The 16,796-nt window shown below is 38.8% G+C and overlaps 1 protein-coding gene across 1 annotated transcript in view; it reads right to left on the minus strand.

The window, feature by feature from the left end:
- Positions 1–16,796, minus strand: part of LRRIQ1 (leucine rich repeats and IQ motif containing 1) — a 157,206-nt gene that overhangs the window by 66,963 nt on the left and 73,447 nt on the right. Inside the window, exons 16-22 of the mRNA XM_044277251.1 lie at positions 15,925–16,123; positions 14,076–14,195; positions 10,970–11,056; positions 9,967–10,085; positions 6,134–6,229; positions 5,961–6,049; positions 1,781–1,882 (exon numbers count right to left, since the gene is read on the minus strand). Of these exons, the coding sequence (XP_044133186.1) occupies positions 1,781–1,882; positions 5,961–6,049; positions 6,134–6,229; positions 9,967–10,085; positions 10,970–11,056; positions 14,076–14,195; positions 15,925–16,123 (812 nt within the window). The remainder of the gene's footprint in view (positions 1–1,780; positions 1,883–5,960; positions 6,050–6,133; positions 6,230–9,966; positions 10,086–10,969; positions 11,057–14,075; positions 14,196–15,924; positions 16,124–16,796) is intronic.

Here is a 16,796-nt window from a genome sequence, read left to right on the forward strand (position 1 = left end):
TTTTTTACACAATTTAGTGCAATAAATGAAACTGACATTGCTATATTTCATTCTATCATGTATGTAAAACCAGACAATACAGCAGCTTGAATTATTGATAACTGCTGTATATATTTTATGATCTGTATATGCATAATCTTTCATTTGTTCTCCAGACTTCCTAATGTTTCAGTATTGTTTTAAAGTAATTATTTAGCAACCATCCTCACTGTCAGTAGGTGATACCAGGAGATCTGGTAGTATCATTTACTACAGAGCAAATGGGCACGGTCCTGCATTTACTCAAGCAGGATGAAATGAAGTCCCCAGTTGTGGGATGTGGCTTGTCAGGTAAGTAACCCTTTGCTTAGTTTTTTAAGCCTTAAGCAAACAGTGGGAGCATATGCAAGAACATCTCAGTACAATCGTGTCTCCATACAGCACTGTGATATCGTAGTATTACGCCTTAGAAAGAACACTGGTTCTAGGGGATACAATCCTCCTCCTAACATGGCATCTGATGGAACCTGACAGAAAAAAAACTACGTGCATAAAACCAGAGACAAATGGAGGTAGACTACGCCCGCCCTCCCCCAGACTTCTACTGGTGCTGTGTACTATGGCTCCAAACGACAAAAGAAAATGTGTCATCAACTATTTGATCTGCCAGTTAAAACCTGATAGTAACACTTATTCTTATTTTCTAATCTGTTTTTATTTTTTTATTACAGATTTATTTATTCTATTTCCTGAACATGATTATTAGGCGGCCATCTTCCCTGAGCTGTTCTTAGCAGCATTTAGAAAGCATTAAGACAATTGCTTTAAGGCAGCCCCATGGGCTATAGACACAATGGTCTGGAAGGGACTTCATTGACTTCTTTTTTTTTTACATTTTCGCATAAAATAAAATAAAACAGAATTATTATAAAAAAGCTTTTTGATGCTATTTTTGATAGTGGAGCTCTAAACTACTCCACACACTTCCCATCTAATTGACTTCTAAATTTTACATGTCCCCTATTTGCTACTTGTCATAACATACAATAAAGTAATGCAGACAATGGCTGAACTGTTTGTTGCATATATATATATATATATATATATATATATTTTAATTATTTGCTGCAATGCACAATTTCTTAGTCTGCAATTCCTCGCTCAAATAGATTAAAACTTAGATTTACTATCATTCTCTGAGGGCATAAGAAGAGAATATAAAATATTGTAAATGGGTTTCCATCACACTTAGAAAGCTAGTATAGGTGTTGATATTTGCATGGCTACAAAAATGCTTTATTTGGCATAGCCAGCTTAAATTAAGCATACATTTTCTGAGCCCATTACGGAGAACAAGGAGATCAAATGGAGTTAGCCAGTAAACCTCAATTTTATGAGGAACATCTTGCTGGAAGGGGCCAGTGTCAGGGTCAAACTGAGAAACATTCGGATGATCTCTTTACATACATTAGTGTACTCCCTAAATACAAACCCCACAGTGCTACTACTCTTCACATTCTTGCAGATCTGAGACTCTAGATTAATAGTAAGATAATTACAGAAGATAAAGAAGAAAAAGAATTTCATTTATTCAGCTGTTTTATGGACAATGATAAATGTCAGATACAGAATGCTTCACATTATATACATGAAGTGCAATAAAGAAAACATTTTACATATATTTATATATATATATAATAAATGTAAAAATATATACAATTTTCTCTATTGTTGATTAAGAAAAAAAATATATAGAAAAATCAGTACAAATAGGCAAATAGATAGAAAATTAGGTACTAACCTCGAAAGTACTCTATTTTTGTTGGCTGAGCCTTCCTTGGTGGCATTACAGGGGCATGTTTATTTTCATTATTTTTGAACAACGCCAGGCGCACAGCTGGGTCTAGATGAAAAGGTACATGTTAAAATTTAAAGGGTATGATTTGTTTTGCTCTTGTAGAGGTTAAGTTACTCTTTCTAGGTCTAAAAGGCAACAAGGTTTCATGTAGGTTCAGAACTAAATACAGTGTCCCCAAGAAAATATCCTCTGAGAGTAAAAAACATTCAACAGCAGACAAAAAAAATGTACTTTCAATCCAAATATTCTGTAACTGAACGATATCACACTAAAAATCCTAACATCTATTAACACAAATCTTAAACTGCTAAATTCGTTTTTCCTTTTTGCCTACTAAAAATTGCAAGCCAAAAATATGTAAAGAAATGCTCCAATCTGCACCTTCTAAAACAATGGAATTACTTTTGGTGTTTTCTAGTTCTGCATAATAAAAGAAAATAAAGCATACGGAGATGAATATAATGTACAGATACAGAAATTAAGAGTAATAATCCTAGTTTTAGTGCTAATGATGAATTTTACACATAGAAGGTAAGAGTTTCACTATATAGGTCCATGTAGTTAACAGAAATGTTACCGACTAAACTGCAGTCTCTAATCAAAAATCAAGAGCGTAGATGCAAAATTCTTCAACATTCTGAAATCTTGAATCAATTTTTCTAATACAGTTTCATCTTCAAAGCATGTCTGTGCTATGATGCTTCTCATTTGTTAGGGAAGAGCCTAATTTTTTAAAGACTCCATTTGAAAACCACTGGAATTTGAACTTAAGACTAGAAGCGATACAAATAGTACATCTTACAATCAATGTGCCTTTCTGCTCGGCAATGTAGCATTCATTTTGTATTGTACTGCTAATGGTAAAATATAGAGCTAGAAGGAAAATACATTGTGATAGAAAGCTAAAATAACTAAAAATCATAAAGCACATCGTATACTGTATGTAAAAATCTCAGCATCTGCTAATAGTGCAATTTAAAGGGGTTGTGTACGCAGTATATATTGATGACCTATCCTCAGGCTAGGTCATTAATATCTGATCGGCGTGGGTCCGAAATCCCAGCATATCAGCTGTTAGACGAGGAGGCAGCGCTCCATGCGAACGCTGCTTCCTCTTCAGTACACTACGCGTCGTCTCCCTTGGAGCAGCAGCATAGTGTAATTACAAGTGCTTGCGATTACACTGCACTTCCAAGACGAAGTGCAGTGTAATGCACAGGAAGCGGCACTCACATGGAGCGCCACCTCCACTTGAAGCAGCTGATTGGCGGGGGGTGCCGGGTGTCCAGACCCCCCACCAATCAGATATTGATGACCTATCCTGAGGATAAAAACTGCCTGCACAACCCCTTTAAGTCACTTCAGTAATACAGTACAGATATAGCTGTTAAAAGTTACAAGGATAACACTGGCATAAAATAGGCAATTTCTTGCTCAATTGAAAAAGAAATCAAACATTCACACACTTCAGCTGTAAGACTATGCTTTAATACATTTAACCTGTCATGATGGAGTTGTTTGCAGTTGAATGATTTATAATGAAGAGTGTAAATAAAGATATTGGTGTTGTCTATAGCAAGCAGTATAGCTGTCTATACACATTAGATAGTTGTCGGCACCATCTAGTGTCTAAGGTAGTGTCCCAATTTTCCCCCTTTTTGTTCCCCTAATGTTCCCCATTACGCATTTTCGAGAAAAGGAAGAATAGGGCTGTTGTATTTCAACTTGCCCGGTCCTTTTGTTCTCAGGGGGATAAGCTACCACTGAGGTGTCCGGCAGCAGCATACTCCACTCTCCTCTTTTCAGAACATATGCATGCTTGGCCAAGTAAAAATTTTATTGGAGGAAATTAGTCTATCTTCAAGACTGGTTGCAATGAACAATTCATTAACATTTTCTTTACATTTGTTTTTTTAATTCCCTACTTGCTGAATATCAACATATTCCCAAATAGTGTGATACAATAGTTCACTTAAAGGTTTTTTTTCTGCACAGTAGTTGGCCAGGTATGCTGCTGTGCAGGAGAAATCTCAGTCCCTTTGTTCCCACAGATCTGCAGGGAACCGAAAAGTCAGACTTCTGCCAATCATACCACTATGGCTTATACTAGCGATATTCTATATTACAAGATTGGAATACCTCTTCAAAAGGAACATATTCTAATAGGTTAAGCATTAGGAAACTGTAACTCTGCACCTTAAAACCAACCATTATACACCTAAAATGTAAAAAATAAGATGCACACTGAACGTTTCGTGAAATGGTAGCCATCATCTTTCGTACAGTGTAGTAGTCAGTATATATATATATGTCTAGGATAGGGAAATTAGGTTGAGAGCCCCACTGGGAAGGGCCTCATGTAAGTGCATACATTCTATGTAGAATGTTGCTGAACAGATTGGCGGCAGGCAAATGGCTAAAATGTTATACCTGTGGACAAGAGGGGCTTTTTAAATCTGTTAGCCACCAGTTGGACAATCTGTAGACATATTTAGTTGATCATTACAAAAAATGGAACACCATATTATTAGCACATATATTTAACTGTGCATTAAGTGGTGACTTTAGTGGTTATATTTGGGACGGGAAATCCGAGGGCCTTTATTTTAAGGGGTTGTGTCACAAAAAATATTCTAATTTTTTTTCATGGATTTAAATACATTTGTAATTGCAAGTAATTAAAAATTTGGTGTAGCCGGTGAGCTATTCAATAAAATGTATCTGTAAAGCACCACCGGCTGTTTGTTCCTTTCCATATTTCTCGTCCACCTCAATGAGGTGGTCACATCTGCTCAGTTTAAACCTTCAGCTGAAACCAGCCCTATCTCCTGTGAGAGGCAAGTGCTACAGCAGTAAGTACATGCCCCCTGAACTACCAGCCTGAAATAAATCTAGCAGAGCAATTGGAGCAATGAATTCAGAGATATCTGGATCCATGTGAGGTACAAAGCTGGTTCTAGCTTTGTTGGAAAGAGATTGTTATGTACTACATGATGTCTGATTTTCATTTTTTTCCATCAATCATGGCTTAACCCCTTTAAGGCTGAAGAATGTGACGGAACCACGGAGCTCAAGTGAGGTAATTTGTAAACTCTGATGTATTCCATCTGTCTTCTGAAATATTAAATACATCTTGACAGACCAAAAGCGAATATAATCATGATTTTATGCCCATTTTCCACTTTACGATATTTACCTCCAGGATACGTAAACCCTTGGTGGCTACAAATTAGGCCAAAGTTCTTAGGTATATTCTTGCATAGTTTTAAGCTTATATCAATATCTTTCTTTGGAATAATAATAATAAATCAATTAAGAAGTTATTCGAGCTTTAATTACCCTTTGATCCTTTTTTACAAATGATATGAACCTATCAAGTCAAATCAAGAATTAAATATTACCCAAAAGATACTTCAAATTTCTACATACGTAACAATACAGAATATTGCACTGTTAGCAGTGACAGTGTTTGGTCAGACCTTCCAGGACGCTCCATATCCTCTCAAGTGGGGTAAGCTATGGATTAGATATGTGCAGTTTTCGTAAGATTGTACTCTAATCCTGTCCTTTCAATCAATGAAAACACAAAGGGATGAAATATAATGGGAAAGGCATGTTTTATATTGCCTGGTGGTGCAATAACATAGTACCGCAATGTCATGCTTTGAAGAGCTTTAAGGTTCTCTGGAAGGATATGCTGTGCTTGAAAGACATGAGACTGGAAAACATTGCTTATTATAGGTTAAAGACATGGAGTAGACCCCAGTATAAACAGGTTCAAACTGAAATGCAACCAAACAAATACGTAGGAGGGATGCTCATAGATTAATTTTACTCGCTTATATAGCGCCGACATATTCCGCAGTGCTGTACAGACGTTTTCATTGCTTGTTGTCCCCAATGGGGCTCACAATCTACGTTTCCTATCTTTGGAGTGTGGAAGGAAACCTCAATACCCAGAAGAAACCCACGCAAACATGGAAAGAACATACAAACTCCATGCAGATGTTCCCATGTTCTAGGATCCCAGCGCTGCAAGGCACCAGTGCTAACCACCGTATTTACTTCCATGCAACCAGCACGGTACACTGATCAGGAAAATCTGCGGTTCCAAATAACTTACCCAACATTTTTTTATGTTTTGCTTGCTTAGACTTCATTTTCTGGGCTCTTTTCAGCATCAGTTGTGCAGTAGATGCATCTTTAAATCCCCTACAGGTATAGATATTAACATACATATAAGCTGCGCCTCAGAATGACACATCAAGACATAGTAAAAGGAAGTATTTCACATACCACTCCTGGGAAATTTTTTCCTCTTTCTCCGATTTGAAGGAAATGTCAGTATTGGACTTCATGCTATACACATGTGACAGATTCTGTTTCTCCGACCTGACATCAGATGAAATAGTAGGCCAAATCAGTTAAAATCGAGATGTACTAGGGCTTTGTAGTCTGAAGCTGCCCCGGCTAACTGTTTATGCATTCCATTATGCAAAATCTAAAATAAAATCTACTTTAAATAGTGGTGGAAAGCTTTATCGTGAAAGGCTCTAAAAGTCTGTTAACATTTGGAAATGTTTACATTTCAATTACTTAAAGAACATTTCAAAAATTACCGTCAGCACACAAATCCTGACCTGCACAGTAAAAACATATCTATATCTAGATATATAAAGCCGGTTCTCCCACTAAATACAAGCACTGGATGCGTTACATGATTGAATAGGCTACAATTATAATTATTTCCGCTGGTACACAGATTGACACAGTAACAGTACAGATGTGTCCACCCTACTGTAGTTCGAATTTAGTTAAGGACTCCAAATTCTCATGAAAAAATTCCAAACAAACTCATGACATATTAGAAAAGCCCTTAACAGGCTGCATGTCACTTCCCAACCACTGGGTGGCCGCACATACACACATATAGCATAAACATCTCTTCTGAAAAATGTTATTTTTTTCTAAGTTCGTTCACTCATGACATTTTAGGATGTCCCAAACTTTTTTTTAACCCTTTAGGTGTTCCGCAAGAATTAAAGGAAAATGGAGATGAAAGCCATATTTTTTTGGGGGGGGGGGTATTTTGTCTCATATAGGGGCTTATTTTTTGCGAAATTAGGCGACGGTTTGATTGGTACTATTTTGGAGTACATATGACTTTTTGATCACTTGGTATTACACTTTTTGTGATGTAAGGTGATAAAAAAATAGCTTTTTTGGCAAAGTTTTTATTTACTTTTACGGCGTTTACCTTATGGGGTTGGCCACGTGAAATTTTTATAGAGCAGGTGGTTATGGACGTGGTGATACCTAATATGTCTATTTTTTTTAAATGTATATCAGTTTAACATAATAAAAGCATTAAAAAAAATATTATGTTTTAGTGTCTCAATTTTCTGAAAGCCATATTTTTTTATTTTTCAGGCGATTGTCTTAGATTGGAACTCATTTTTTGTGGGATGCGGTGACAGTTTAATTGGTACTATTTTGGGGTACAAAATACTAAATCCACTTTTTTATTGCTTGGTATTACACTTTTTGTGATGTAAGGTTTGAGTTTTTATTTTTTACAACTTTCATCTGATGGGGTGGATTATGTGATATTTGTATAGAATCGTCATTATGGATGTGGTGATACCTAATATGTCTGTTTTTCTTTTTCTATTTTTTACAACTTTATATGTGTATAATTAGAGGAAAGTGTTTTTTTTTCTTGAAACTTTAATAATTTTATTATGAAAAACCCTTTTAAATTTTTTTATTTTTACTTTTAATTTTTGTCCCACTGTGGGACTTAAACTTTTGGTGGTCTGATCCACTCAGACCACCAACTGTGCAGAAACCTTCACAGTTGAGAATATGCAGTGTTTAGTCAAGCGATGGGTCCTCACCATACCTGGTCACCTATTGCACACAAAGCAGTGCAGGGACCCGTTGCAGAACCTTACACACCGCAAACACCTTCTATTCCGCGGTCAGTACTGCCCGCGGCATAGAAGGGGTTATTCCGTCGACATTGCCTTTTACAGCCGCTGGTAACTTTTACTAGTACGTCATATGTGGGGAAGGGGTTAATGATTTAATCTGTTAGCTTTCCAGGGAAATATTGTTATTTTTTTTGCAAAATTAACTCTTCACTCTTTCCATAAACTACAAGGCGACTTGGGCACTCTGAGTGATTGGGCATCGACTTGGCAAATGGGATTTAATGTGGATAAATGTAAAGTTATGCATCTGGGTACTAATAATCTACGTGCATCATATGTCCTAGGAGAGGTAACACTGGAGGAGTCCCTTGTAGAGGGGATTTCGGTGTCATTGTAGATCGTAGATTAAATAGCAGCATACAATGTCAATCAGCTGCTTTTAAGGCCACCAGGATATTATCATGTAATAATAATAATAATCGTGGCATGGATCAGCAGGACAGGGATGCAATATTAACACTTTGCAAAGCTTTGGTATGGCCTTATCTGGCATATGCATTTCAGTTCTGGGCACCAGTTTATCTTAAGTGGTCTAACTAGCTCTCTATACAGCGGGATCACAATCTCTCTCTTCCTGCTGGTTATACCTCTAGCTATACAGCCAAGCATCCTACTTGCTTTCCCTGCTGCCTGTCCACACTGTGCTGTCTGATATAAGGATACCTAAATTCTTCTCTTTGGAAGCCCTCACTAACACAGAGCAGCCAATTCGATATTCAGACTGAGGGTTCCTTCTCCCCAAGTGCATTATTTTACATTTGGAAACACTGAACTGCAGTTTTCATTGCTTGGACCATTTATCTAGTGAAGCTAAATCTTTCTCCAAGTTACAAACCCCTCCAGGAATATCAACCCTCTTGCACACTTTTATGTCATCAGCAAACAGCCAAACCTTACCTACCAAACTTTCTCCTATGTCACCTACAAAAACATTAAAAAGAATAGGACCCAGGACAGATCCTTGAGGTACACCATTTGTGGCTCTTCTCTCCTCAAAACGTAGCCCAATAACAACACTGCACATCCACTGAACTATACAGAGATTAAGTCCAATCTTTAATAACTATTAACAACATAATCGTCAAATTGGACATTGAACATGTTTTGTAAAACCCGATTTTAAGTTTTTCAGAAATTCACATCTTAAGATGCAAAGAAAGCCAATAAACTTGTTGGCAACGCAATAATGTTCAATATATCAAGGGGAGAAACAGAACTGGATCGCACATCCACAATGCTATGCTTGGATCTAATTAAACTCGCCTTTTGATCAAAATGAACACTAATGCCTCTTGTACAGCATGCAGTATAGGGGGTTGTACACTTTAATATGGCGCTGAGAAGCGAGTTTAATTAGATCTAAGCATAGCATTGTGGATGTGCGATCCAGTTCTGTTTCTCCCCAATAATGTTCAAGTTCTCTCTGGAAATGGAACTTTCTACATATTAAATTCTAGTTGGATTTAGCCATCAGGTGACCTATTTAAAAAGAGAAACACGTATAAGAGTCTTTGCTTCTCTCTCAGCCTCTTGGCTCGCATCCTTGTGGTTTTGTTACCACTTTGTCAAGTTCTTAGGAAAACAGGAAAGTGTTAAGCCCATCTGCAATGGTCCTGTATCATGCCATTTGTCATTATCCACATTCTTTAAGGTAGAACTATTCTATTTTCTTTTTATTTATTTTTGTTACAATTGTAATAAATTAAATGAACATTAAACCTTGAAATGAACTCTTTGCATAGTGTCTGCAGAACCCTTCACAGTTAAGAATGCGGTGTTTAGTCAAGGGATGGGTCCTCACCATACCTGGTCACCTATTGCACACAAAGAAAGCAGTGGAGGAAGTCTCTTTTTCCGGCCACACCAAATAAAAAATGAAACCCAGCACACTTGTTAAGTGCTCCAAGCCAGTTCACCCCAGTCAATGCCAAAGTCATATATCTTATCACTCAGGTGGCTACCAGCTCAGTCTCTCAGTCTTTTTTCTGTCCAAGTGCATTAAAGCTATAGATATGTTTGTGAGGGGGAGGAGGATGACTGATCTCCTGGGACATATAATAGGGGCACCATAATCTCAGATTCTGGACAATATGAAGCTACAACCAAGTGTCAATGTAATATGCAAAGACATATTACCTGCTACTGTCCTTTTCATATCTATGTCCTCTATCTAGTGCTGAACCTTCAGAAATGGCCCAGGCTTCTTGTGGGAACCGAGGTATGGAGTATTCTCTGTCATCTTTAGCCACATATTTCTATGGACAAGAAGGTTTTGAACAAAAAAAAATTACATTTCTCAACATTTCTCATACAGGTAAGAGTAAGGTATTCAAACCAACCCACAGGAGAGTGTATTAGGCATGTTATGATCTATATTGATCGAAAAGGCATATTTTTCTGTTACTAAATCCACAGGGTATTATAGTATCAGAAAGTAGATGATAACCACATGCTGCTGGAAAAACTGACCTGCAGTGTGGATTTTATACTCTGGATTTCCACCACAGATTTCACTCTTTGCAAATGACAGGGTGAAATGTGCGATAAAACTGCAAAATCAGCCACAAATCCACATCGAACTGACAAATCAGCAAATCACGTCCTGTGTGGACCAACCTTCAATATCTCAAATAGTCCAACATCATTGTTGTATTTACAGGAAAGAGTAAACCATACAAAGTATTTAACGGCTGCCATTTGTTTTATATCAACATGCAGAAAAACTCAATTTGCACCCAAGAATTGGGACACATAATAGTAAAAGATAAAATATTAACATAAACTAGAATGCTGCTGGGACCTTGAAGGTACTCAGCTGTTGAGAGAAGTTTTACATTGTTTGCAAGTGCTTCATCAACTAGTCATGTCTCATCCCCTGCCAGAAATGCAGCTGCCACATCTCAGAAATGTGTTTTCTTCTTCATTTATTACCTTTCTTAACATTAAGCTACTGTGAAAGAGTGTTGACTAAAGTCCAAAATAAAGACAGAGATATAAAAGAATAATAAAAAAAATAGCATCTGGGGAAAAGTAGAAGTCAATGGCATCTTAAACCAGGCCAATAAATCACTACATTAATCACTGCGGCACAGAAAGCCTGTGGATGATGAAAGGCTAAGACATCCCAATGACATGTTACCTTTGGTTGTTCTGGTTTACTGAAGAGATGTAGCGCTCCAGAATGGGAACGGGCAGAATCTACTGACCAGCCTTTTTCAAAAACATTCTTAAAGAAGACACAATGTAAATGCAAAGTAAATCAAAACAATTGCAGCAATGCATTAAAGGGGTTTTATCCTCTGGATAGGTCATCGGAATCTGACCGGTGGGGGTCTAACACTTGGGACCCCCAACGATCACCGGTTTGATAAGGCACAGACGCTCGCAGTAGAGCCGTTGACTTCTCTCAGCTTTCCCCAGGTCATGTGAAGTCGTGTCCATCAGTCACGTGGCCTAGGCACAGCTCAGTCCCATTGAAGTGAATTGGGCTGAGTTGAGATACCAAGCACTGCCGCTATACAATGGACGGCGCTGTGCTTGGTGAGCAGAGAGAAGGCCATGGCACTACTGCAAATGCTGGTGCCTTCACAAACAGCTGATGAGCCACCGATCAGATACTGAACCTATCGAGAGGACAGGTCATCAGTAAAGATATATCTGCAAAACCTTTTAACAATGTGTTACACAGAACCAAGGCCTTATTTGTAAGACTATAGGGGAAATTTATCATTCCCCTCACACCTCTCTTTGGTGGTGGATTTGTGACTTGTAAATGAATTTGTGACTTTTCTAGTTGCAATCTGCATTTTATGCTGCCTTCAATAAGTCTACGAAAAGGGGGCGTGGTGAGCGCAGAGTGAAGGCGTCGCCACCGGCCCTGGCTAATTCACCATTATTTAGGCCAGAAACTGGTGGAAAGAATCACTCAAATCTATGGCAGCTCCAAGCAGTCGTAGATTTCATTCTACCACTCGGACAAGTGGAGGAGGAAGGTCATTTATGATGTGACCTGAGCCTCGGCATTTATTACATGCCTCATTTGGCAGTGCAGGGCCTATTAAGGGCCTATGTATCTACAAATGTGTCCTCCCTTACCTTAGCTCAAATTTGGTTAAGGACTCCAAATTCTTATGAAACAAATTCAATGCAAAATTGCAACATGTCGGCAAAACCTTTGACAGGCTGCAATACACATCACAACCACAGGGTGGTCACATATAACATACACACTGTATCACAAAATCAGGTATTTTTATTTTTTTCATCCTTATCTAGTGCCATACAGCTCATGATATGTTGAGCCAAGATGCATGGTAAGGAAGGACACACATATCTATCTATCTATATATCTATCATTATAGATTTGGCAGCAATTTGTCTTCGGAATGTTCCCTTTCCTAATCCTCATGTGTTTAATGTGGGTTGCTTAAAAAGGGTTATCCCACAAAAGGTATTTCTAAAGGGGTTTGTCACTTCAGCAAATAGCATTTATTATGTAGAGAAAGTTAATACAAGGCACTTAGTAAAGTATTGTTATTATCCATATTGCTTCCTGGATCCATTTTTCCATCACATTATACACTGCTTGTTTCCATGGTTAAGACCACCCTGCAATCCCTCAGCAGTAGACTTGCTTGCACGTTATAGTAAAAAGCACCAGCCTACTTGCACTCCCACATTCCTGGCCACCAGAGAGGCTGGCGCTTTTTCCTATAGTGTGCAAGCACGGCCACCACTGATGGAATGCAGGGTGGTCGTAACTATGGAAACGAGCAGTGAATATTGTGATGGAAAACTGAATCCAGCCAGTTAGGCCCCTTTCACACGGGCGAGTTTTCTGCGCGGGTGCAATGCGCGAGGTGAACGCATTGCACCCGCACTGAATCCGGACCTATTCATTTCTATGGGGCTGTGCACATGAGCGGTGATTTTCACGCATTACTTGTGCGTTGCGTGAAAATCGCAGCATGCTCTATATTGTGCGTTTTTCACGCAACGCAGGCCCCATGGAAGTGAATGGGGCTGCGTGAAAATCGCAAGCAAGTGCGGATGTGGTAAGATTTTTACGCATGGTTTCTAGGTGACAATCGGGATGGGGACCAGACATGGTTATAAGGAAAAATAATAGCATTCTTAATACAGAATGCATAGTAAATTAGGTATAGTAAATCTACACAACCCCTAACCCAAACCCGAACTTCTGTGAAGAAGTCCGGGTTCGGGTCTAGGTACCAAACATGCTGATTTTTCTCACGCGCGTGCAAAACGCATTAAAACACTTTGCATTTTGCATTTTCCCGCATCCTATCAGGCCCCCACGCGCGACACCCGTGTGAAAGAGGCCTAAAGAAGGCAATATGGACAATCACAATACCTTAGTTAGTGGATTGTATTAACTTCCTCTACATGATAAATGCCACTTGCCGAAGTGACACAAGTGACTCTTTAAGCAATGAATAGGGGATTGAAATGAAGTACTATTATATGATGTAAAACTTTTGTATGTACATTATATTATTCAGCTTTGGTAGCGCCCCCTGCTGTTCATCCGTTGCTTACGTGGTGCATTCTGCATTCGCTGCTATTGGACTTATAAAAACAGCTGAGCATGCTGGCATGGTTTCCTTTTGAAACCCCTATAGTGATCAATGGAGAGCACGCCCCGCATGCGCAGTGTGCCCTCCTACTCGGATGCACTGTTCTGGAGATAGCTGCGGGCCCAACCTCTGGGAACTGCTCCTATCTGCCATTGATGGGCTATCCTAGCGATATGTCATCAGTGCCTCAGATGAGCCAAACCCTTTAAGCTAGCCCCAGAAATAACTTTTTTTCTCATAAAATGTTACCTTTTTGTGTGCTCATCAGCAAAGGGACATACACTAAAATTTAGCTTCCGTAAAATTGCTCAAATATTGGCAATAACTGCACTTTTGCATTGTCCCCTGATTCCCTTTTCTCAGACAACAGTACAGTAAATGCGTAAGGTTAACAAATAAGAAAAAAAGAGAGTAAAACTAAGTCATTATTATTGTTGATTGTAAAATGAAGATTGTTAACAATAAGTGTCAGTAACATTGCCAGCTTCTATCTAGTCTGGTGGAGGAGGAAAACTGGAGTGGACTTTCCTGATGAAATTGCTAGGTTCAAAGATGCAACAAATGCAGAGTCAAATATCCCCTCATGATAAATGATCTCCCGAATATTCAGGACAAAAATGGATTTATGTATTATATGGTATTTCTTACTTCATCATAGGTAAATTCCTCCAAATTCACTTCTTCAAAGTCATCTTCTAGCTCTTCTCTATCAATTCCAGCAAAAGCAGCGGCTAACCTTTTACGTAAAAAAAATCCTTTCCAAGCTGCCTATAAAGAAAAAAAAAAAAACTATGGACGTCATAGAAGAGACATAGATCATCTCCAAATACAGATTCCCAGTGTTATCCCATTAGGAAGATAAAACATCTCCGAGCTTTGTTTAATAGCTCAATGATCTGTTTTTTGAACTTTATGTGACATCTAAAACTGCAAGACAAATTAAATGCCTGCATGTGTCTGAAGCTAAGAATACCCAAGAGGGTCTCCTCAAGAAAGCAGAAAGGAATTCTTACACTCCCCTCACCGCATGCAGCCTGGGTCAACTAATTAATAATTTGACAATTCCTTTAGGGTGTTTAAGAGCCTCGGGGAAAAGATGATACAAAAAGAAAGCAAAGTGTGTACTTGCAACCTTTAACATCCAAATTAGTGCGACTCAAACAACCTCTTGTCTGAAACTTGTAGGGTTAGAGTGTCTGGCTATTAATAGGAGGGAGCTAGGGGCAGATTCCGGCTATTCTGAGAATATGGTAGGCAGATATTTGGAAGCATCCTCTTTATAGATTAGAAATCACCCGTGAAGAAAGAAACCTGCCGCTTGTAAATGGGACGATTGTTGTGTTCCTCAAAGAAATAAAAACACAGCATTACATAGCAATGACCCAAAGGCGAAAATGCTGCCAAACCTAAAGATACAATGGAGAAAAGGTATGAACACCCCTAACATAGGAAAAAGTAGGGCTCCCGATTTGATAACACAACTACATCTGCTAGTAAATTATTTGCCATGTAGAAATATCATTTCTAACAAAAACTGTGATTGATCAGGTTAGTGATGTCTGACTGCTATTATTTTGAACACAACTGTATATAATATACAATAAAAAGATCAAATATTAAGATCAATAGCGGCGGCATACAAAAACAAACCAGAAGCCCATGGGGCTTAGGTGGACTCTATAGCCCCAGTTATATAAATCAATACGCCAAATGTTGTATGTCTGACCTCCCCGACTAATATAAAGTGCAAGTGCTAAGGCTACTTTCACACTTGCGTTCGGAGCGGATCCTCTGGTGTCTGCACAGACGGATCCGCTCTTATAATGCAAACGCTTAGATCCGTTCAGAACGGATCGGTCTGCATTATCTTTCAGAAAAAATTCTAAGTCTGAAATTTAGTCAGACGGATCCGTCCAGACTTTACATTGAAAGTCAATGGGGGACGGATCTGTTTGAAATTGCACCATATTGTGTCAACTTCAAATTGATCCGTCCCCATTGACTTACATTGTAAGTCTGGACAAATCCGTTTGGCTCTGCACGGCCAGGCGGACACGAAAACGCTGCAAGCTGCGTTCGGGTGTCCGCCTGCTGAGCAGAACGGAGGCCAAACGGAGCCATACTGATGCATTCTGAGCGGATCCGCATCCACTCAGAATGCATTAGGGCTGGACGGATCCGTTCGGGGCCGCTCGTGAGAGCCTTCAAACGGAACTCACAAGCGGAACCCCGAACGCTAGTGTGAAAGTAGCCTAACCAGTAAGGATTGGAGATACGGCCTCAATATAAAAGGACACCCGAACTGTTAGAAAACGAATGAGGCAGTAAATCAATCATTTACCAACCAGTATATATTTGTATGCACTCGACAACCCCTTTAACTAGCTCTTAGAAAATTGCATAGTTATATATTTCATATTCAGGTGAGATGAGTGATCTCCAAACATTTTATAAAAGATATGACCATAAACTGGAAAGGTGGTTGGTGTACATTTACCTGTATTACCGTGGCAGCATGTTGTGTGACTGATGTCTTTGGAGTAGCACGTCTCTTATGCAAGGATTTTTTCCTGCTGTGATAATGACGCCATGCTGACTGTATAACACAGGCAGCCTCATGAAGCTTTGTATAATAATGAATATCTCTCCGTATTACATACCCTCTCCACTGAGACTGGATTAGAACTGCGGCACGGCTGTTTGGGGGAAAAAAAGTAGACAAAGTCACGAATAGGAATTGCTAAAACAACCAATATATAATTTTATATAGACATGAGGATTTTTACTATATTTTGTGAGTCAAAATTGTGAATATACTGATAACTGTTATTACCATTCCCAGCCTTGCTATCCAATAAAACATATGACTTTACAACTTCAGGAATAAGCCATGCTACTTTACCATGTTACCTAAAAGGGTTGTCCCAGGTGCTTAAACCTCCAGCAATCAGCAGTTCTTACGAGATGAATCTGTGGGCAGACACAATTCTCCCCTGCAGTGACGCACTACTATGAAATGTAGTATGTAGTATGAAATGTAGTATTAAATAGCGCCCATTTTAGTAAAAAATGCAATGGTACTCATTACACTTAGGCCTCTTTCACACTACAGTATGTCAATTTCAGTGTTTTGCGGTCCGTTTTTCACGGATCCGTTGTTCCGTTTTTTGCTTCCGTTGTGGTTCCGTTTCCGTTCCGTTGTTCCGTTTTTCCGTATGGCATATACAGTATACAGTAATTACATAGAAAAAATTGGGCTGGGCATAACATTTTCAATAGATGGTTCCGCAAAAAACGGAACGGATACGGAAGACATACGGATGCATTTCCGTATGTGTTCCGTTTTTTTTGCGGACCCATTGACTTGAA

The sequence above is a fragment of the Bufo gargarizans genome, chromosome 2, assembly GCF_014858855.1.
Source record: "Bufo gargarizans isolate SCDJY-AF-19 chromosome 2, ASM1485885v1, whole genome shotgun sequence".
NCBI lineage: Eukaryota > Metazoa > Chordata > Amphibia > Anura > Bufonidae > Bufo > Bufo gargarizans.